This window comes from Dermacentor variabilis, chromosome 2 (genome assembly GCF_050947875.1).
Source record: "Dermacentor variabilis isolate Ectoservices chromosome 2, ASM5094787v1, whole genome shotgun sequence".
Classification (NCBI taxonomy): Eukaryota; Metazoa; Arthropoda; class Arachnida; order Ixodida; family Ixodidae; genus Dermacentor; species Dermacentor variabilis.
In genome coordinates this window covers 16,133,824-16,157,403 of record NC_134569.1, presented here as the reverse complement: position 1 = coordinate 16,157,403, position 23,580 = coordinate 16,133,824, and the positions used below count along the sequence as shown (strand labels likewise).

General features: G+C 42.6%; 1 protein-coding gene across 2 annotated transcripts in view; it reads left to right on the top strand.

Annotated features, from left to right (window-relative positions):
• Positions 1-23,580, top strand: part of MED14 (mediator complex subunit 14) — a 122,824-nt gene that overhangs the window by 6,888 nt on the left and 92,356 nt on the right. For both annotated transcript variants that reach the window (XM_075679753.1, XM_075679752.1), the window contains 9 exons: positions 317-449; positions 3,509-3,603; positions 4,048-4,126; positions 6,133-6,262; positions 7,940-7,980; positions 10,343-10,430; positions 17,192-17,299; positions 22,923-22,966; positions 23,365-23,453. In XM_075679753.1, the coding sequence (XP_075535868.1) occupies positions 317-449; positions 3,509-3,603; positions 4,048-4,126; positions 6,133-6,262; positions 7,940-7,980; positions 10,343-10,430; positions 17,192-17,299; positions 22,923-22,966; positions 23,365-23,453 (807 nt within the window). The remainder of the gene's footprint in view (positions 1-316; positions 450-3,508; positions 3,604-4,047; positions 4,127-6,132; positions 6,263-7,939; positions 7,981-10,342; positions 10,431-17,191; positions 17,300-22,922; positions 22,967-23,364; positions 23,454-23,580) is intronic.

The window sequence follows — 23,580 nt, the reverse complement described above, 5'->3', positions numbered from 1 at the left end:
TGTGGCACACTCCTATCATTCTTTTATGTTTGTGACATTCCTATTTCATTGCATGTGATCAGTACACAGTTTTTTGCAATAACTTGTTTTTGACGATGGTACTCTAGTGTTAGCTGTATCTACTTTCTACTTTTGTCAACTGAGTTGTGTTCTTCGTGGTTTCACTGCTTAAACTTTTTGGTTATGTTCTACTTTTACTTGTCACCCACTTCTCTGTAGCCTTATTGATGTCACTCTTACTCCTGCAGCCTCACTCATGCACTTTTATGGAGTTCATAGTTCAACTACTCATAGTTTTGCTTTCATTATTTGCTAGGCTTCCTCGCAAGACAGACGTGGAACGAAAGATTGAGATTGTGCAGTTTGCCAGCAGCACACGGCAGCTATTTGTCCGGCTGCTTGCACTTGTGAAATGGGCAGCAAGCGCAGCCAAAGTGGAAAAATGTGCTGTAAGTGTCCCTTGGACTGTTGATGAATTCCAAAAGATTCCATTCCGCATGACGAAGTGCTAACACATACTTTTGAGGTAGTAGGAACTCTACTAAATGCTTCTTTTATGTAAAAGGATTACACTTAACAAGTATGAAGATTAGGAAACACTTTTAATTTGAAAGGTATTTTAATTTGATACTACATTTCGTCTCAACATGCCGAACCTGGCTTCATTGACATTGTTATTATAGGTAACATCATTACATCATTATTATTATAACCACCGTTTTTAGATTTCTTTCAGTTTGCAAGCTCCCCCTGAGCAGCGCATGAGAATGTGGCCCCTTTTTTTTTCCCACTCACAATGTGGTGCTGCTGTTGCTGTCAGCCTGGAAAGCACACGCATGGCAGCCATTGCTGCTAGATCTCATTCGCTACCATAATAGGATTGAAAAGTAGACATCTTTCTTTTTTTTTTTTTGAGCTGTGAGGTGAAAACTTCAGTATCAGGGTTAACAATTTGGCATCGGCTTTAAGGCTGAGATAAAGAGCAGGTTGAAGCAATATTGCAAGAAACTGATATTTTTTACTGGCTTCGTCCTTTATTTAACACATTGCATTTGGGACATTTATTCTAGACATTGTAGTGTTTGCTGGCATTGCGCTGTCAATGTTTCTTGTGAAGAAGGCATGAAACAATAAAGAAAAGTTAGAATAATCTTCAGTTCTGTTTTGAGACCACATTTGCAAAATTCCACTTGGTTATGGACGCATGGAACACAGCTGAGGCATGGACATTTTACATGTTCACTTTGATGATGCTTATTTCAGTGCACAAAAATTTAATGTAGTCGCATTTGATCAGAAACGTAGAAGAAATGGCTACGGAAGATTACCTTCCTTATTTGCAGCGGTAACTTTCTCACTGTTCGAGCTGGTGATTCGCATCTCTCGTGTAGAAGTGCATGCGTGTAGCTATAACAGAATTCAGCATCTGGCATGTAAAATTGGCCATATGCTTCGCACATCTGAGCAGAGCAAGGTTTTTCTATTTCAGCCCGTTTGACACCTCCCAAAAAACATACCCGCAAACGGGACTAGATTTAAAAAACCTGAAACTGCTCTAACATCATGGGTAGGATGCTTAAGCATCCTTGCTTGAAGCTCCTTAAGCACACAAACAAGCACGTGTGCAAAACCACTTTCGCCGCTTCGGGGGTGGGGGGGAGGACGACAATCGTAATGATGAGTCCGGGTGGTTGGGCAAACAGTGCGGCAAGTGGTACCACACAGCAGTATATGGGAAGACAACACTCTGTGCCATCGCTTTAAACTGAAACTAATGTAAAGCAATCATGACGTCATGGCACAGCAAAATTTCCCAATTTTGTGTAGTAATAAGGCCAGGCATGATGACAATGCTCATAACAAAATAAACGAGAGTGCTGTGGGCATTTCTTCTGGCTGCGCTTACACGTGACAGCTGCAGGGATTACAGAAATGGAATGCATCTCGTATACAGGAAACAAAACTGGTTCGAGTAAGCACAAATTTTTGGTATATCGCTTAGGGCAAAAAAAAAAAAAAGACCTTTTACAAATAACTGTAAAAGGTAATGCTGCAGTTTTTTTTCTCACAGTACTCGCAGTCTCATGTGAACGTAAAATCTCGCATTACATATCCAACCAGTTATCATGTGCTGCACATTGAAATCATGACTGTTGCACAAAGTGCACAACATCGCTGCATCACAATAACGTGATTGTTGCTGCCTAACAAGCTTTCTCGGGAGCATTGCAGGGTCCTCTTCAGTGAAAAATAAAAATAATAATAAATAAATAAATAAAGGTTGGAAATGCAGTACTTTAAACTTTGAAGCTCTTAAGTTATAACGGGATGCTTAAGCGAGTGAAATCGGAATTCTGGCGTCATGTGTATGTGTCCCGCAAAAACCATTTCTAACTTATCGAAATAACAGTCTGCATTAGAAGTTACCAGGGAGGTATTCAGGTACACAACTGACAGTCATCTTTGCACCAGCAATTGCTTTACTTTCCTCGTAAAGGGATGTACAGTGGGAATATAAGGGCATTATTCTGGCACTAGATTCTGTTGTATTGTTTCATGTAAAGCCTAGAAATGTCTCTGTGCTAGTGTGGCCACTGGTGCGAGGCTTTGTAAACCCCGAGCCTCATTCAGCAAGGCTTTACTGAGCTTAGGTATAAGATTCTTAATTGAACATTGCGCTAGACAATATTGTAATTTCTCATGTCTACATTTATTTAAGGCACAAAGTTTTCTTGTTTCTACGATTTTTGCATTTGACATTTGTGGGCGTTATGCAAACACCAGATATACAGATACAGTCTTCAATGCCTCTAACAGCTGAGAAACTGCCTCTGGTTTGCACCACTGATTTCTGATGTTGTGTGAGCTTGCCTTCACTATGCTTTCACTGATAATAAAAGCCATGGCTGTAGTGTCCTGACACCCATTGCTACTTGAAAAATTACACTGAGGAAAGTGTGGTACATTTGAAAGCTCAATATGTCTATAATATTGTGAGAAAATATTTTTAATGTGTCATAGCTGGTTTTGTTGATATGGTACAAATATGTGGCAATTTGGTTTTTGTATGTTTAACACTAAAGCAATTACTGTGCTTAATAATTTTACATGTACTTGTAAACATACTAACAGGTGCTATTCTCATATTCACTTATCTTTATTGAATGTTCCAATTCCATACTTTGAGTTCCTCCACACAGCCTTGTATATTTATGTTCAGGAATGCAATCGCTAAATTTTCACTTCAGTTTAGGATGACTACAGTAAATCTTACCAAAGTCTTTCGCATTAAAACGAGAAAGGTTTCTAAGCGTGTATTTGGTGCCTTGTAACTAAACGGTGCCGTGAGCATCTACTACTTTGCTTTACAACCCCTGCGAGCAGTGATGTGCAATTTGTGAGGCCAGCTCCACATGTAATGTATCAGTACATCTGAGTGCACTTGAGTCACACTGGCCTGTACACTCCCATTCTGTGATGCCTTATTTTTTTATTCCTGTCTCTGAAGAACATTGTAGGATTTTTGGACAAGCAGAACATGCTGTTTGTGGAGATGGCCGATATTCTGGCCATGATGGCAAGAGAGACACTTGTGCAAGCAAGGTGGGTGTTCCACATACAGCTGGGATTGCTTATGGGTTGTTCGAGTGTGTGTTGCCAACATTACTCTTTGTCGCATGTATTTTGGCTGAACCAATCATCATGTCAAAGGCTCAGATCTGACGCAGCAATTTCATGTCGTTGGTGATAGTTTCATGCCATCTGCTCTAGTTAATGGTCATCATTAACTCTAAAACAGCTGTGTTGGCTTTTTATGGGGCATGATTGTGCAGTTGTGAAATTGTAGGAGAAACTTGAGGATCAAGACTGTTTGCATAGTATATCAACTATAGTACTTCTTTTTGGACAGCTGATTAGGGCTCAACAGCAGCCTTTGTGCTGTGAAAATGTGCTGTTCTCTTATTCATAGGCTGCTGTTTCTGACAGTCATTTTGGTATACATACAACTGTCTCTCACTGATTAATGTTTGTTTGCTTTCTATGCAGGTTGCCTAGCTTTCACATACCATGTGCTGTAGAGGTTCTAACCTTGGGCACATACTCCAGGCTTCCCACATGCATTCGGGTAAGTGCCATGTCATATCACAGAGACAGCCCTGTGGGGCTTGCGTTAAAATGGTTTTCCCGATGTTTACTTGAAAAAGCACCTATGAGTAATGAACCCTGTGTAAGTTGCTTGCATTAATACTTTTTAGGTTTGCTAGTTATGGTTTATTGTTCTGCAAGAGCTGCAATGGTATGTTTGGGGTAGCAATAAAGAATAATATACAGGGTCTGTCCCAAAACTTCCCGTAATTTTTTTTTATGAATCATTTGTTCAATATCAGTTTACAGTCTTCTCAGAACTTTTCAAAGTATGCTCCTCCTGCTTTAATGCACCGTTGCGAATGCTGTACCCAATCATTGAAGGCGCCCTAGAAACCGTCAACGGGAACATCCTTCAGTGAGGTTGTCGCAGCTGCTTGTACCGTATCCAGTGTCCCATGCCGAGTTCCTTTTAGGGTTCTTTTGATCCTTGGGAACAAAAAGAAGTCTGGTGGTGCCAGATCAGGGCTGTACGGCAGCTGGGGCAGCGTTGCCACACCCATTTTGGCCAGCAACTCTGAGCCAATGAGCGTGGTATGGCTTGACAGATTGTCATGGTGCAAGATCTAATGGTTGCGAATTTCTTTTCAGACGCTTTGAACCCTGGTGCGCAACCGTTTGAGCACTTCACAGTAGAACTCCTTGTTGACTGTTTGTCCCTGTGGCACGAATTCACTGAACCACACCTTTTCTGTCAAAAAGCACAATGAGCATTGCCTTGATTCACGATTTGCTCATCCTTGCTTTTTTTGGCCGAGGAGACTTCATGATGTGCTACTCGCTACACTTTCATTCAGGATTGTACTAAAAAATCCATGTCTCGTCCCCTGTGATCACTCTGTCCAAAAATTCTGGGTCCATTTCATAGCGTTCATGCAATTCTTGGCACTTCAACAAATGCTCTTCCTTCATCTCACTTGTCAGGACTTTTGGCACCATTTCTGCGCAGGCTTTGCTCATTTGAAGATCCTCCATTAAAATGCGATGAACGATTGTTATGGGTATTCCACACTGCTCTGCGATCCTCCGATCTTAATCACCGGTTCCTGTTCAAAACTTGATGCACTTTTTGCACTGAGTCGTCCGTTTGTGATGTTGACGGGAGTCTCGAGCAGTCGTCGTCGTTGACAGACTCCTGACTTCACGGAACCTCTTGTGCAACATGAAAGTTTGGCTTTGTTTCATCGTGTCATCACCGTAGGCTTTCTGAAGCATTTCCAGCATCTCCACCCAGTTTTTACCCAGTTTTATACAAAACGTGATTGCATAACACTGCTCCAAAAACTGGCTCATTGTTTTTCTCGGCGAGGGTGCAGTAGATACCTCTGTGGGAGGCGTGACCTGCCTCAACAACTGCCTGCAGGCAACTGAGACTGGTCTCGTTTCGAAGCTTAGATCCCTCACTAACTTCTCTGCCTGAAGCCCCACCCTGCCAGGCGGCGTTGCCGACTGCAAAAATCATTCCGGGAAGTTTTGGGACAGGCTCTGTAGCAATAATAGTAATAAAAAAATCAAAAAAAATCTAGCAAAATATAGTAATAGCAGTACAAAAATAGCAATAAAAAAGACTTCAGCAATTGTTCACGTGTGCTCTTCACTCCTATATCCAAAATTTCCTGGCTGGTCAACTGTCCTGAAGCTGCTGCTGTGCCATTGTGATCGCACATCAACCTGCTATGTGGTGTGTGCGGCACTATTTCGTCCTGACATTGGTGTGTCATTTCAAGATATGCTAAATTCCTGTTTGGTTGCACCAATGAGTCGTCATGTGACTCTATCTCAACGTATCTCAATGTCTCCATTGCCTTTTCTGTTACTCTTTCTACCTGTGCATGCACGCACTTCTGCACTGCACTGATATGTGATAAACCATGGTGATTTTTCTACAGTGTGCTTTCCCATGTAAAAAAGAGTGTGATTACTGTGCAGTTTTCTAAAAAGCTTCTACATTGTAAACCATACCTTATTTGCATTGTATGTTCACAGGACAAGATTGTGCCTCCTGACCCTATAACCCCTGTAGAGCGGAAAAGCACTCTGCAACGTCTGAATCAGATCATCCTGTATCGTCTTGTCGCGGCTGAGCTGCCTTCCGAAATGAGATCTCACAGAATTGGCAAGTTGTCAGAGACTTTGCAATGTCAACACGCACTCTGTGATGAGAAATTGACATGTTGTAACCTCTTTTTGTTTTAGTTGCTTTAGGCTGTAAGTCAGTACTGCACACATTGAGTTGTCCTTTTGTAATTTCTTCTATGTGACTATATTTTAATGTCCTGTGCTCTTATAAAGTATATGCCATACACTTTTTTTTTCTCCAGTGCTGCATGTAAGTACTAGGTGGCATGCGTAATGCTCTTTGAATGCTTGATCATTGCAGCCTGATCATTACAGCAGATGTGTAAATAGTGTTTAGAAGATTTTTTTTTCCCCATTCTCAGACAAAGCTTTCTTTGAGGGAGTGGCACAGGCTACTTGATTTTGTATTTGCTCTGGTGGGGAAAAACATTTTTGTGCTACCATTGGTCATATGAGCCACTGTTTTGCCACCTGTATAAATTGTTTATAAATGCCTTCAAAGTGCAAAGAATGAAAGCATAGAAAAGTAGTCTTTGTTCACAATGTCTAGAGGCATTTGCTGACAACGATGTTTTCTCCCAGTTAGCCTTTTCAACTATACTACATCAGTTTCTTATGTGGAACTGTTTTGTTTTAGCAAGCAAAGCCAGCATTCTTCAAGCAAGAAAATGTATGTGGGCTTTTAAGAAGTACTTTGAAGACTTCCTTTGGCCTTAGTTTTTTTATGAGAGGGAGATTAGAGGGAATACCAATTCAAGTGTTACAATGAAGAATGGTCAAACATTTCTTTTAACTTTATCGGGGAAAATTGGCCAGTTTGACATGCTAGTCAGACATCTGTTGAAGAATGATTAGTCTTCATATCAAAGCTGATCTGCAATCACTTTTATTAAAAGCCCTGTAGTGGTGTTCACATATGGTTTAATCACAATGTAGACTGAAGACATAATGTGAAATATAAATAGAAGCACAACATGATGACATTTCCATCATGTTGTCATGGCAATAGCAAGTGTTGCTATAAATAAACAAACCTGCTCAGCTTAGCCAGCTTAGCAGGTCACAAATCTGGGCCTTTCAGATTCAGAACCTAGCACTTTTCAACTACGCCATCAGGATATTGGCAAAGTCCATACAACAAGAGAATGTAATGCTTAGTGATGCTGCCGCAGATATGTTTGAAAGAGGAAAAGCAGTGCTACTATAGAATATTTTGCCATTGACATGGAGATAGTAAAGGAGTATCAAAAGGAGGGCATGCTGGGGTAGCCTACTGCCTAAGGGAGGCTTTCACTGATAGCATCTTTGCAGTTCTGGTGGAAAATATTCTATTTCATTTCTTCTATAGACGATTTTATATTCGCTTCATGGGTGCTGCCATCTTGGGCTGTTAAAAAAGAATTTCGATGTTTTATTAGTAGTAAAGTGACGTAACATGGGTCATAAACGCTGAGCGCATTTATACGAGTGTTTTCATGCTTGCACATTGACTGTAGCAAACTACACGTCGTCGTTAAAGACAGAAAACAGCAGCATTAACAGCCCAAGATGGTGGCACCTAAGCGCTTCTGTAAGATAGTCTATACTGTACCCCACCATACATTATTTGTTTATGTGTGCGCACTTTGATTTCTGGGAAATGTGCTTGTCGAGGCTGATGTTAATTTTCTGTCTGCAGCATGATAACTTTGTTCTGTGATGTTGGCTTTTACAGAAAACGGAAGGGTAACATTTCATGTGGAGCACGAGTTTGAAGTGAGTTTTTGTTCTGTTACTTCTCATAGTGCAGTGCATCTATGCCGCATTCGTTGGCGTTTTGTTCGTTCTTGAAAATCCAAATGCGCTGCCAGAACTTTGTGCTAGCTGCTAGTCGCAGTGATGTGCCGGCAGATGCCATTCCTTGCGACTTTTTAATTGTGACTGATGCCAATTTTTGGCTCAAACATGCATTCATTGCACTTGTACAGGGTGTCCCAGCTAAAGTTAGCCAAGCTGTTAAAAAAACTGGTACAATATACTATTATGAGACCTACGGTGCTTGGTCATCAGTCCCCTCCTGCTACCAGGAGAAGATCAATTAGTAAACGTTTTCATTTTGAATTAAGGGTGTGATTTCTAATAGGAAAGCTGTTATTGCGTTCTAAAAAATCCTGTTCAATCGTTTTCAACAAGTTCTGCCTTGCATAAATATCATTATGTGCTTTACTCGTAGCTCATGAATTATGAAAAGTGTTGCGGAATTACTCACTTACACGCTGTAAAACTAGTGGCCCCAGAAGTCATTAGAAGAAACTAACTTCACTGATTGCCTGAATCAGCAGCTGTCAGGAAATGGCAAGTTGTCAGTGTAAATGTGAGCTGCAAGTTCCGTGTGGCAATTGCAGCCTACGCAATGACCAGGCAGTTTCCGAGTAAGGCAGTGAGCAGAGTTAGTGCCTTCAAATCAATGTTGGGGTCACCGGTGTCGTGGCACATGGATGCGTAATCACGCAACACTTTTCGTGTTTTGTGCACGCAGTGTAAGGTGTGTAAAACATAATTACAGTGGACATAAGATGCTAAAAACGACTGAATGGTATACCTTAGGATGCAATAACAGCTTTCCATGAAAATTGACATTCTTAATTCAAAAATACAAAAATATAATTTGAGTACGTTATGTAATTAGCCAGGCAATTAGTGCACAACAATTATCCTGGTGACGGAAGAGGTTTGACAACTGAAAACCATTGGTGTTATAATACTTTGCACCATATTTTTTAACAGCTTGGCTAACATTATAGTGAGACACTTTCTATAGCAACCAATTGCCTGACTTTTGCGCCCCAAAGTTATGCATATGCTATGGGTAATACCGTATTGACTCGTGTAAGGTCCGCACCCATGTAAGGTCCGCACCTCCAACTTGGCAGCAAAAAATTTGGGAAAAAAATTTCCAACAAAGTATGTAGTAGTTGCGTTCGGTGCCCCAATGCTGCGCATGCACATCGGCAAATTTTCGTGCACTGCATACTTCCGTGTGCTGCTACTAGATGGCAAGAGCCGGGGTGGGGACAAGTCTTCGGCTAGGCCGGCACCATTTTGATCCAGAGGTTCAGCCCCGTGTAAGGGCTGCACCTCATCAAAATTGTAAAGAAAAAGTGCGCCCCTTACATGAGTCTATATGGTATGTTAGCCAAAGGCTCCAGATCAATCTATATGGTGTGGTGCTCCTTATTTTGCACCAAAACTTGAGTATGCAATACTATGTCTCATTGGTACAGTGGCCAGAGGGAGCTTCAAATTGAACATTCTTTCTTCGCTATGTGCACACTTTGCTCTTTGTCACCCTAGGCAGCTGTGGAAAACAATAAAATGAAGCTTGTGGAAAAATAAAGTCAGTGCCAACATGGGGCTACTGTCCTCTTACTGTAAAAGTGAGCAGAAATAGTAAAGTAATTCAGGAGGGTCTTACTAGTAAAGATGTAAAGTCCCATGTTCACTAATAAACAGTGTTCCAGCATGCTTTGTTGTCCTTTTGGTACGCACTATCTTTATTTGTGTGCCTGCTTTCTCTATAAAATATCCATAAAATTTAGAGCACTGCTTCGAAGGCGTACGAGTTATCAGGCATGTCCAAAAAGTTGGGGGTCGAGAAAATCGGTCGTTGATTGTACAGGGCACTTGTCACTTACAAAAGTAACCGACGGTACGTGCCTGCGCACAAATTTCTGCCATTTTCTTTTTTTTTTCCCAATCTGCACGGCGTTGAGTGGTCACTCCTAAGCTCTTTCTCTATGGCGGGGTCAGAGGAATGCGGGTTGGAGGCACTGCCGCATTATTTGGCACGCTGCTGAGAGCATTGTCAGAACGCAGTATGTCCAAATTAATCGTCGCAAATGATCACACGTTTGAATTACCGGGCGTTTTTGCCCATTCGAATACACATAACTTTGACGGAGCCACAGCATCAATTCAAATAAACCAAAAGTTTCAATTAAGCATTTTAGAATTAATGAGATTCAGCTGTGTCTATTTAGGAACCAGAAGAGACATGTTAATGAGTATGTGATTTGTGTATAATGTATGGCTTGTCATTTGTTGCTCCTGCTGTGCTTGATTAATGCATGATGACTAGGTGTCACTCACAGTCATGGGGGATGGGTCTGGCATTCCTTGGAGACTCTTGGACATCGACATTCTGGTGGAGGACAAGGAGACAGGAGGTGAGGCCTTTCTCTCTGGAAGTGGCTGTTTCTTATTTTGTGCATCCAATTCCTGTCTTAACACTTTCCTGTCTGTGGGAAAATAGGCAGTTTTTGGGTAGTCTAGTAAACAATTTTTTTACTGCTACAGCAAATGCTTGGTATTAAACTGTATGGTATCGATGGGTAGAGGAAGGAATGTGCTTTCTAATGGTATTATTTTCAAGCAAACATTTGTTCCCAATTCTTCGAAAAATGTTACTGAAAAAAAAAAAATTTCTAATGAATATGTGAGAACTTTGTAAAGACATCAATGCTAGTTTGCACCCAGAGAATATAAAAAGAATTTCGAAATATGCATTTTGAAGAAAAATGCTATATACAATATTCCTGCAAATATAAGGTTTCTATCTTTAGAACTTCTCCATACACAAAGGAAAATGTTAGCCCCAGTGGCTGTAATGCCACCATGCAAACTGTTGCAGTACCGCCGTGCGGCACTCTGGAACGCAATGCTGAGGTCAACTCCTGACCATCTTCTCACACAAAACTCCCCTCTTTACACTGTTGCCATCAAGTGATCCTGCCCAAACGACGTTGACACCTTACAGATAAGAACTGTGACCTTTAGAACACACCAGAAATCATTATATCTGAGCGTGGCCACGACAAAACAATTCGGAGTAGAAAATGGAATTTACAGGCAGATACCCGTTGATGTTCTGAGGCTATTTGACATACTTTTGCCATCTGTGCTAAGGTCAGATGAATCAAAATCATTTTCTGAGTATATGGTGCTACCACCAGCACAAAATTCTGACTTAGACTCATCTGAATCCATGGAAATTCGCTGTTTCCGAAGGGCAGCTGCGTGCGACATCGACGCCGTGTCGGAAGCTAAAAGTGCTTGTCATGCATGGCTAAAAGGCGCTTTAAAAATCCTTCCACGGTGAAAGAAAGAAACACGAAAGCGAAACTAGAAAAATAGTCTGTTCTTTAAGTGCTGGGTGGTGCTAGATGTCCAGAAGCAGTCTGAGCATGGCAAATTTTTGTTAAACTATCGACATTTTGTTATTGACGGGCATAGTTGCAGACAGGAAAGTGTTGAATGGTCCCTGAAACGGTTTAGACAAATTTTATAGACGCGTAGGGTACAGATACATTAAAGCATTTGCTCCACAATTTCTGTGAAGCGTCTCGTATTAAGAGAGCTATGGATGATGACAAGTTACTCTCCGCCATGGCCATGATTTTTCGCCTCAACTTGTTTGCCAAGTGATCAGGGCTAAGCTCTGCCTTCACTGGCTGTGTGTCATGATGGGACATCGTGCTGTCTACCTCCAGTTGTCTTGGAGCCAGTGCGCAAAGCCTCTCCAACCTTTCTGCCAACCGCCTGGCAATTGAATCGAAGCAGCATGCATTGCGAGCGTTCTGTCGTAGCGCCCAGCGCTCCGCTATTCCAGTAACCACAGGCGAGCTGGGCGTTTTGACGGATGGGTGGAAGTATCCACTAAAACCCTTCCTTACTACTATTGCTGTGATGAAGAAGCTTTAGCCTAGACGTACATGAGCAGCCTGACCAGTCTGCATGGTTGAGCCACCTTGTGGCGCAGAGCTTAACCAGCCAAACAACGAGCTAATATTGCTGTAACCAAGCGTAAAAATTTTAAACATTTAGAAAAACAATGTGTTCACAATTACGCTCCTGCCAAAAATTTATGCCAGCAGCAAAGTAGAATACACTTGGTTACTGCTATATTACTTCTGTGTTTGGTTGAGCTCTATGCCACCAGGTGGCTGCATCGTGCAGACCGTTCAAGTTTGCACCTCCGCTCATCCCATAAAATGCCAAAGCCCAGCCCACTTATGTTTGCGTTTACCCAAATACCGGACATGTGAAACACTGTTGTAGTATATAGTAATCCTTCAGCATGAAGTGACCGCTGCAAATGTGTCGATGCTGGTGCGGATCGGATACCGCCAACCAGCACTGCAGCCGCTCCACTCTCATGTTTGCGCTGCAGGGGGGGGACAGTGTCGCAGCTTGACATGCCGCCAATTGCTACATTTTGCAGCTCACAACGCAAGGGCAAAGCATGGTGCTCACGAAAAGACAGATCAAGACCAATACAGATTGCGCAGCTCGTGTCTACACAGAGCATGTAGTAACACAAGCAGATGACACTTACTGTGTGCCACTAGTGCTTGAGTGTAGTGATAAATTGTTCTTATGCATTCTCCCTCTCTTACTTTCTTTTTTATAGAAACAGGTTAATCAACATTTCCACTATTGCAAACAACATTTGTTCTCCATAAAGTTGGAAAGATTATGCGCGTGCCTTGGGCAGCCAATCGGATAGCTCGACCTATTGGCATCATATGGTCACCTTGCATCACTTGGTCAGGGGCGGCTGAAAACTCAGAGTAGTGGCGTGCTGCGATCAGTAGCTCTGTACATATTTAAAAATTTATAATAAATTACACTCTGTGCGGAACGCTTCAGTGCATCACTTAATGATCAGAAGGGCGAACCCTAATGACTCAATACGTCTGTACAAAATCGTTAAAATTGTTTCAGGCTCCCTTTAAGAAACTAGCAGTAGATAGGCCTGTAACCTAGGGTATGGATAGGGGGTCCTTACACCCCCCCCCCCCCCCAAATTATCGCCGCAGTAGTGTACTGCTCAGCACAACTTATGTACTATATGTCATTGTAGTAGACCCTTCTTGCAGAGCAGTTCGCTCCAGACAGAACGAGATGGCGCTTTCGACAGCACACCATATTTGTGTCAGCGAAAGTGCTCGAAAATGAAACCATTACTGCTTCTGCCCTGCTACTGTGCAATCAGATGTCAGAAATGCAACTGGGGGTTCACTAACGCACTGTGCTTCATTCTTGCTGCAAAATGTGGAACAGTAGAGGGAAGATGTGTACAGTAGTATGCTGCAAGGATGGTTAATGGCATATTAAGGAATGGAATGAATTTATGTGACCAAGTCCATGGACCGTTGCTGCACAGGGCTGCCTGTGTTGACAGCCCTTGGTGATGCGCAACTTTCCTCGAGGATAAAAAAAATTCACTCTTCTGGAAGAATTGTGTAGCTAACCCCCAAAGAAAGGATTTCAACCCTGGAATGTTGGCAAGAGTGAGTACCATGCTTTACAAAGGGAGTAGTGCCACTTCCTGGCGTAGTAAGCTTTTTGCACTTTATTTATGCACATCCACCCCAACTCACACACATACTTATGCAGACTAGATATATTGCTAACATATTAGTAAGGAGTGAATGGGTGCTCACTTGAATCGATGCGCCGAAGCATAAATGTTGGCGACTACAAAGACTTTGTGACGGTCCACAAAATAAGCGAGTGACTAGTAATTATACCTACGTCTTTGCTACAAGCTTTCACAAAATACAGAACAAGTACGTTCTAAGCCTTTGTGTTCAGCAAGAACAAAAGTACAGAACATCTGTGTTCTGAGCCCTTGTGTGCCAAGAACAAATCTATCACAACTGGGCACACTTGCCTGTGATTCGGCAGAAAATAAACACTCGGATAGTGAGGGCACTGAGGGATTTCACTGGGTCAAAAACATGACAAGCTGCTGCTTTTTTAAAGTGTTTGTCAAATAAGGAACGAAGAGCAAAACACACCGATCCTGATTTAATTCATAAGCAGGAAGTTTAGACGGCTTGGAATACACTTCTAGCCCCAAATTTAGTACAGGCACCATATATACGCTGCTCGTGCTGTTTGGAAGAGGTGTAATGAGTACTGAAACTGCTTACATGTCCTCTGAAGCTATGGCCAAAGCTTGGTGTGATTCACTCAATCACCATCTACGATATGCACCGAAACAGAGGTTTGCTGAGCCACCCAGCATCATGCACATCCATTGTAAACATGGAGGCAATGACGGTAGCTGGGGCAAGCAGTGAATGCGGCAAGATGTGATCAAACATGGCGGTGCCTACAGGATCATCGCCAAGAAAAGAGTCTATATTATATAAACATGTCAATATATGCTTATATTTATGTTGTCACATTTAAGCAATGTGCTTGAGTCACACGCGAAAGTAAGTGAATTGAAATCTTTCAAAATGGTCCCCATTGTCCCCGCAAAACCCCTCCAGAAAATAATTCCTGGACATGCACCTGGCAGTAGGCTATCTGCAGTGTATTGAAAGTTAAGCTTTGAAAAAGTTTGCTGTCACAGCTACACAAACTGTATTCATGCAGCTGAGTGACTTGGCCAAGAAAACATATGTCACCATGCTTGCTCAGCTGTTCTCTTGGCACCATGAGCCTGATGACCCTCAGGGCTTTTGCATTGCGCTTACACTCTGTTTCAGTAGTTCTGTGCAGCAGAGCGAAGCCTACACGACCCACGAATGCGGACTCTTGTGCAGCAAGATGTAGTGCCACAGTTCTGAAGCCATTAGACGACTAAATGGCCTTGACAAGTGGTCTTGTCGGCAGATGTTTACTTGGAAGCTTCTCTGCAGGTCGCAGTGCGGTTTATTGTGTGATTTTGCTTCATTCTATAATAAAATATTTATTGAGGCTCTATGACACTGAAAATAGAGCTCTCCACTTGTACAAATTTGTGCATTTGTTCGTTAGATATATATCCGGATATATGATGTGCGAGACCGCAGGATTCGGATACGTCCTAGTTTGTAACTGCTGCCATGCGACAGACTGCTTTTTTGTCAATCTTGCGTGAGGTCACGGGAATATGCACCTCTGTAACCTATAGTGTTTTGTGATGTCATTATATGTGGTCATTCTGTCCTCCCATTCCCACTCATTTATTGCACTGTCACGTCCGGAGGGTGTCGAGACGTCACTTGCGACTGCGGCTCAGTCTGTAAGCCCTCGAGCCGCGCCGTGTGCCACCTTATTGTTGCCGTCCTCCGTGAGAGTGTGAGCGGGTGTCCAGATGATGTATATCTTTCCTTTGTAATTTTGGCCTCCTGCAAGAAGAGTGCGTAGTGCCTCCGGGGAGATTCGGCCGTTGGCAATGTTTCTCATTGCCGTCTGAGAGTCGCTGACTATCGCGGTTGCATTAGTCTGAGCTACTGCGAGCGCTATGGCTACATCTTCCGCATCTTAGTGTTGATGCTTCTAATGATGTTAATGTTGAACATGAATCCTGAACTTTGTGTTGCTTTTTTGTTGTTACCGACCATTGTATATGTGACGACTGCTCCCCCCCCCCTTATGTAATGCCCTAAGCCAAGGGCCTTTAAGGGTAAAATAAATGAAAATGAAAAAAAATCTTGTTACTTGTGGTGCGTATCGTCGCGCGCGTCTTGCACCGTTTCTCCCTGTCGATTACGGCTGCCGTAAACCCCTGTTTGCGACTGTACCGAGCCGCGTCTACGAACACTGCATCCTTGTCGCTGCCGAATGTGCAGAAAACACAAAAATTAATTCAACATCGCTATACAAACATCACTTTGCATTTAAAAGTACTAACAATTAATTAATTTGGCAGTGGAAAAATTCATATGTGTAGTCGGCGCAACCACAACACTGCGGAGGACTCACTTCTGGGTAGTGCTTTGCTCTTCACAATAATGGTCTGTGCAGTCTTGCTTGTGTGGTATCGTTCCAAGCTGCTTTTTTATGCGAAAGGAACGAATAAGTTGGTATTAAACATGCTTGAAACAGTGCAAAAGGAGTGCGGTAAATGAGCACGCATTCTAATTAAGAAAATGGCAGCAGATGCAAATGTCAGCAAGTGCACCATGTACATGTGGACATTACAAGAGAGATAAAGAGATGGCGCCATCATCGTGTGCGACACTGGCCGAGTACTCCTTTTGAACCCTCCACTTCCACCTTGTCTGCAACCCTCCTTCTTTTCTATATCTCGAAATATCTTGAAGGTGCACGCCTTTTTGGTGTCGTAGCCAATATGGAATGAGTTTTCTACTGCTGCCACCCCAACAGCTGATCTCGCTATGCAGTTTCAGTCTTAATGGGTGCAGCCGCCACCTGCACTGCAGTGCTTGCCACTAGCAGGTGACAGGGCACGTAAGGTCACCTTTAAAATGTGTTTGCCCCCTCCACCCCCCACCCCCCCTTTCGATTGCTCGAAGAAGCCTGTAGCTTCCGCAGTTCTGCACGGAACTACTAAAACAGAGTATAGTTACTTTTTTATAAGATTCCTGAAAACTTAACTTCTAATGCCCTGTATTCTATTCATAAGTGTGGTCTTTGAAGACCAAGTCTTCTACATGATCTCGCTATATCACCTGAGCATTGCTGTGTAAAAAGGCCCAAAGTTTTTTAGTCCAGTGAAATTAGCTGTTACATGTACTGTCTTTTTCAAAAGTGCACAAGCTTCATTGCCTATGACCGTCATGCTGAATACATGTTGCTTAAGGAGTTCCCTCTGTATTCCAAAAGTTGCAGGGCTCTAGGAAACGAAAGTCTGAGGAGTGCCACTGGAACTGCAGGACACAGCCTAACGACATATATGGTGAAGGCATGGAGTAGCTTGTGTACGTTTGACAAAGGCTGTAGATTGTCTCTAACAACAGAGGTGAACATCGATGTGCTCCTTATACAGCTTTAACGTAGAGACGCACTTTCCTGTTTCTCTTTACATTTTTGTCCTTAATGTCATTCACCCATTTAGTGCTGCTACTTTGACTTTTATGCTGTTTTCCGCTTTTGCATTCAATATTTTGCCATCCTTACTATTAGTCATTCTGAGGCTTCACTCATATGAGAAAAATTTAGACATAACTGCTGTGCTTAATTGCAGACTGCAGATCCCTGGTGCACCCACTACAAGTGCAGTTCATTCACCAGCTTATCCAGGCTCGACTGGTGGACCATGCAAAACCTCTGCACGAGCTCTATGCTTGTCTACGTATCCTTGCGTTATATTTGTAGAAAATACCCATAAGAACAATCTAGCTGGATAACTTGGTTGGCATAAGGTTCAATTCATCCAATTCTTCATGTCTGTTGCTTTTTCTTGGCCACCACTAGACAGAACTGGCAAAAACAAGTGACATCCACAAATGTGGACACAGTGCTTGAAGGGGTGTTAATTCTCGCTCATTGCATAGGCGGTGCCTGAACTTTGGTGGTTCATCAGGCAGCATGTGAGGCTTTATTGGCCAATTGCCTTTAAACGCTTTGTATCATTGCCTGTGTACGTATTCTTAGAGGGGCCGTGGCACCAAATTTTCGAGCTTCAATTATGCAATGCATGTTGAACTGTATGCATCCTAGAGCAATTTGGCAAAATTTGAGCGGTAGAAAATTCTGTCTTTCCTTAGTTTCACCTTGTGCATAGCTTAAAATTGTCTGCACTATCATTATGTAAGTTCTATCATACTGAGTTTGTGAAAGCACACTCTTATAAAGCTGGATTTGTAATTGACACTTCTGAGATGCCAAAAAGTCAGTGTTGCTATGAGTGGAGAGTTGGTAAGCCAGAAGAAGCTAGAAAACAAAAGCTACCATGTTGTGGCTACACATCGAAGTTCCTGTACCACCTTTTCGTCGCAGATTTGAAAAGGGTTTGAAGAGAGAATTTTTGTCAATTATAGTGTCACATTGTAGTGGTGATGAACACAGTGTAGCAGAACTGTAAATACACGAAACTAACATTTTATTGAGCGACCCTGTGCCCAGTAAGGAAAGTTACACTCGAAGCATAACGATAGTGGCAAGCACAGTTAGCGATTGTCGAAATCTGATCTGCAGGTCAAGTGCATTGGCTTTTATACATGACTTGTCCAAGGTTTCAGCATAATCGCTGGTGCCCGCATGCCTTTCAGAAAGTAGTACACAATTTGCTGTGAATACAATCAGATTACAGAAGGTTCAGTGACAACCGACACAACAGATAGAATCAACGATAACCTTCGAATAAGTTCCGAATCTATGTAGGTGTGTGTTGCGCTGAGCAATAACTTTAAGTTGTTAGTGGGTGAAATGCAGTCCCTGAGAAAATTATAATTAAGTACACGTGTCAATAGCAATGATTACACCGTATTCTAAATGCTGGTGTGAACTTTATTGTCTAGTCAAGAGCACGGAAAAGCAAAAATTATGTTTTTGAAAGCCGAGGTGTCCTGAAGTGGCTGATTAGGTACAGCTCATGCATTCACCTACCTGGAATTAAAGAGAAGGGAAACTCGAACCAAAATTCATTTTAAAATCTGATGTTTTGGAGCCTGGCCAGCTCCTTCTTCAGGGTGGGATTGTGTGAGGTGTAGCAGTGCTTATATGCATTTTTGGCACTTTGACAGGTGCGCAGACACTTTTCGTAGATTTTGACTGTGAAGATACAGTTGATTAACATAAGTTAGAACTCCAGGAGGCTGCAGATTCTTCTTTGAATTATCGAATATTTGAATTACGCTATATGACTTAAAATATGTCAGGAAATGTCATTATCAGTAGCTATACAAAGTCAAACCTCGATATATCGAACACTTTCTATATCACCTGGAAAATCGCATACATTTTTAATCGCATGCATCGTGGTCGGACGTAAAATAGATATATCGAACTCTGTCACCCCAAACTGCGAGCGCTCTGTTGACAGGCGAAGAGCTTTAGCACAACACCCTCAAAGATAGCAGTGGCGCAATGGGCGTTCCTGACTGCTGCGCACTGTAGCTTGACACATCGATCGCTCTGAGGGATCGCCCTTTGAACATAGCGGCATACACATGTGGCAGCTTGGCTAGTTCAACAACGTCAACGACGCATTGCATTTGTCGCACTGACTCCTTCTCGGTGCCGCATTCTGCGCCTGCCACGCCTCGCCGCCTCGCAAGGACTGGCGGTTTGCATCCACAATGACGCGTGACGGCGCGTGCTCACTGGGCTCTCTCATAGATGCCTTGGCAGATGCCACTTAAGACTGTTATTGACAGTGTTTTAAAATGCTTCGATTGACGAACGTGGAGATTGCAGCAGATGTAGCGGCTAAACGAAGACACTGCCGACGTTGATCCCGCAAGTGCCGATGTTGCCCCGCTCTTGACTTCAACTGTTTAGGACTCCGTGTTTAAGCTCGGGGCTGTCAATAAAAAGCAGGCTGCACTGCTGCAGTGCTTTCAGCCAAATAGATAAATACTTTGTGTGAAGCTTCAAGTGAGTATTTACTGTGCCACGACTGGGGCGTGATCGAGGATCGTTGTTTGGAGCGTGCGTTTGCTTCTGCATCGCGTGATTGGCCTAGGCCGCGCCGACTTCGCGCGGCAGACAAATTTGGCGCGGCCTAGGCTAATTGCATGTGGCGCAATCGAAAGTGTGCTCCCTACTGAAGAAGTCGGCGCTGCCTAGGCCAAATGCGCATGACGCAACCGAATGCACGCTCTGAATAACGATCCCCAATCGCGCCCTTGGTTCATTGATTGATTTGCAGAAGTTTATGACGTGTTTTATACGTCATTTTTTACATATAGAATTCTGGCTATATTGAACTATTTTGTGATCACCATGCTGCTCGATATATCGAGGTTCGACCGTATATGCACAAGACTGTGCACAAAAATGCGCAAGAGGAGGTAACTGGTTCATGCAGGGTCCTATTCCAGAAAGGAGACAGTAGCTACTGATGCATATTCAAGATATCAGAGCCATGAACACGTCAACAAGATGGTGGCAGCTACTTGTAGTGGCAATGACCAGCACGCAGAGCAACACTGATATCAAATGTGGGCACTCGAATGTTCAAATGTTAGGAATGCACCTTAAAGAGCCCCTCACCAGTCCCCATAGCAAATTTGGTTATACACTGGAAGTTGTTAGTGTCCTCTAAGGAGTGTTCAACTACAATAACTTTTCAAATTGGTTCATTAATAGCCGAGATAGAAATATTTCAGTGCCACAAACCCATGATTTCAGGAGGCGAGAGCCACTGCCAAGAGAAGCACTCTCTCCACTTGCCTTGTCTAGCCTCTGCAAGCGAAGTTCATTCCCTGCTTTCTGCCATACTGGACTTTGAGGATCGCGTGACACATATGTCACAGACCCCGCCTTCATTTTGTTTCTTCGCTTTTTTTTGCTGCGCTGCGCACTGCTGCTGATGGCGTCGTGCGTGAGCTGTTGTGTTTGTCTCGTTTCGCGCAGTGCACGATTGTGCACGTTGTGCATGAGAACACCTGACTAGCGGTGTAAGTCAGTGCTACATGAACACTAAGGCAGACACAAGCAGATCACAGATCATGATCGCATTCCGAAACACGGAAAATAGCATTGTTTTGGAGTCAGCATGCACGACTGGACGACATGAGAACAAACAGACGAAATGGATGTACAGTCAAATCTCGATATAACGAATCATGTGGGACCGCTGAAAATAGTTCATTATTCTGAAAGGTTGTTATAATAAAAGTCTGAAAATTAACCATTCCACCCATCAGTTCATAAGTTGCCACCATTTGAGCTATCCACGAAAATGTTGCTGTAAGCTCTCAGCCCATGCTGTTGCTATTTTCCATAGATTCCAGACCCTCACGCACCACTGAAGCACCGTATGATAAGTGACACGCTCAAATCAGATGCTGACACTCGGAAAACTAATGACGAAAAGGAAGCTCCATGTCGCCTCCAAAGCGCAATGTTTCTTGTTTACATTTCGCATTCCTTGCTCTAAACACCGTGACTGTTTCACTTAAGGCAGTCACCCGAACTATTCCAAAGTGCAAGCCTGCATAAACGACACCATCTGGAAAGTGCAGAGTGTGACAGTCTGGCATCACCGCAAGTACGGAGGTTACATTTCTCTGTGCAAGTAGCAAGTACGTCTGCAGAAAGAAGGGCGAAAAAAGGAAGAGACGCCCCTTTGTTGCTATGTGACATGTGCCAGGGCAGAACATGCACTCGCAAAACCCAATGCCTTGTCACCTCCACAATACATTAAAAAAAAATTCTCTCCCATGTTTTTTTATTGAGTGCCATCTCAGGTTTTTTGAACCCGTGCACCGTGGCGTCCATTTTCTGTGCCTTATCATCTGCTAGCCTACTGTTTCAGCTGCCCTGAAGGATCCACAGAAATCTAAGAATCCCCAGATTTCGGAATATTGGTTCGTTGTACTGAGGCATAGTTAACATGACACTAAAATTTAACATCGATTGTTATTCTGAAATGTTAGGTATTCAGAAGTTCGTAGTACTAAAATATTTTTAGAATGAAACGATCAGAAGTCAGCAGAGATTTTCTGAAAAGTGTGTTAATAGGAAAGGTTCGTTAATGTGTTTGTAGTAACGAGGTTTCACGGTACATCTCTCAGTGTGGTGTGAAGTAAAACAAATACACACAGACATTCAGTTTGTGTGTTTTCTTATCTCTCTAAACCTTAATTCGTCTATTGATGCAACGGATTGCACAAATAATAGACGTTGCCTTGAATAATTCTCCAAGTCACGAGTCTAAGAGCGATGTCACAGCAAAGACACATGTACGTAGGCGGACTAGCACGTATACGTCATTCCTCCAGCTTGGAGCGTGGCACCCGCGAGAATGGCAAATGGCGTTCTGCTTGAAATTTCAGCTCTTTCCGTGGTACGTAGTGATGTAATACATAGCAGACGTGATCGTTAGCGTGCATTGTATGCATGGTGCTTGTCAGCTCAATATGGCCAGACCTGGTGAGGGGCCTTTTAATCAGCGGTTTGTGGCAGCAAGACTCCGCCCTTGTAATACAAAGGCTTGAAGTAGTTGAGAGCAATGTTTGAATTAAGAAGTTTCAAAATTAATTTAAAACTAAACTGGTTGACCAAATTTGACTTCTATTTGAATTTAAATTTTTGTAGTTTTAGTTATCACAAGTCAGCCATAGTCCCAAATTTTCTGACAGTGCTACCTAAGTGTGAATTAATCACAGCTGAGCTGCACAATTGGCGCCTCTCCAATTGTGTTTAGAATAGTAAGCTGTCGGGCTAGTTGGTTTGACATGATTGATATGCACATGCTGTTGTTGCTATCACCTACACCATAGTTGTCATTATTGATGTAATGCATGTCCAGTTGTTAGCCGAATTTTATATTAAAAAAAAATAACATTTTTTGACAATTCTCGATGACAGCGCATTCGGAATAACGTTTCCTGGTGGTTTGTCTCTGAAAATATACTTAGTTGAAAGTGAGCATCTTTCTTGTCCACGTCTCCTTTTTCCGCAACGCTTCTGCATTCCCCTTTGCAAAAATCAATTGTATTTAGTTTTCGTTGCTTCGGTGCGACTCTTGAAACAGAAGTTTGTGCATATCACGTCAAAGCAAAGGTATTCATTACTTTGTGTAATTGGGTCATTGTAGCTAATGCAGTTACTAATATCACTAGTCACATACTCGGCACACCTTTTCTGCTGTTTTGTTCTTTATCCAATGTTCTCTCTCTATGTGGGCTGTTTTTGTTTTAACCACAATGTAAATGTTTTATTGCTCTTGTGGTTGCCCCACTAGTATTCGTAGGAAGTGCTTGAAGAAAGCTTGTCAAATGTAGGCCTTGACACACCTTCACCAGACTCCTTTTGCCTTAGTTTACAGTTGGAGGTAATTCATTCTCAGGTGAGACTTTGCCTGCCGCACACCTTTACCTTTTTTCTCTTTTATTTATTTGCGCAGCTCACTTTAGTGGGAAAGATGCATGCTCTCTGTAGCTGTGAAACTCAGGTTCACAAATATTTATGTTGTCAGACTATGTTTGGATAAGGCAGGCATAGATCTAAAAAAGTGCATTTACTTTGCCTAGTTCAGTTTAATACCATTTTTAATTATGAACTTAGTAGCCACACACCAGTACAGGTGTATGCTATTGCAATTGTTCGTGCATGATGTGCTATTGGACAAAAGATTGTGCATGCAAGTTGAATTGGAGCTTAAGAATTGTATATCTAACAATGATTTTGTAATTGTTTTGATGCACTGTTGCATTGCATTGCCACCCACCTAACCTGCCACATCAGTTGATACGGTTGTGTCGGGAGCGACTGGGCGATTTTGTTCGTGTTGAGGAGTACAAGGCAGGACAGAATCTGGTGGTGCAATACTGGAGGTGAGTCAATTAATGTCACTTCAATTAACACCTCCTCCGCTGCCTGTAATAGTAGGTACCAGTAAAGTTAAGCAACTTTTCTTGTACTGAATGATGTGCTCATCACATGCATAAAGGAAATGAAGCC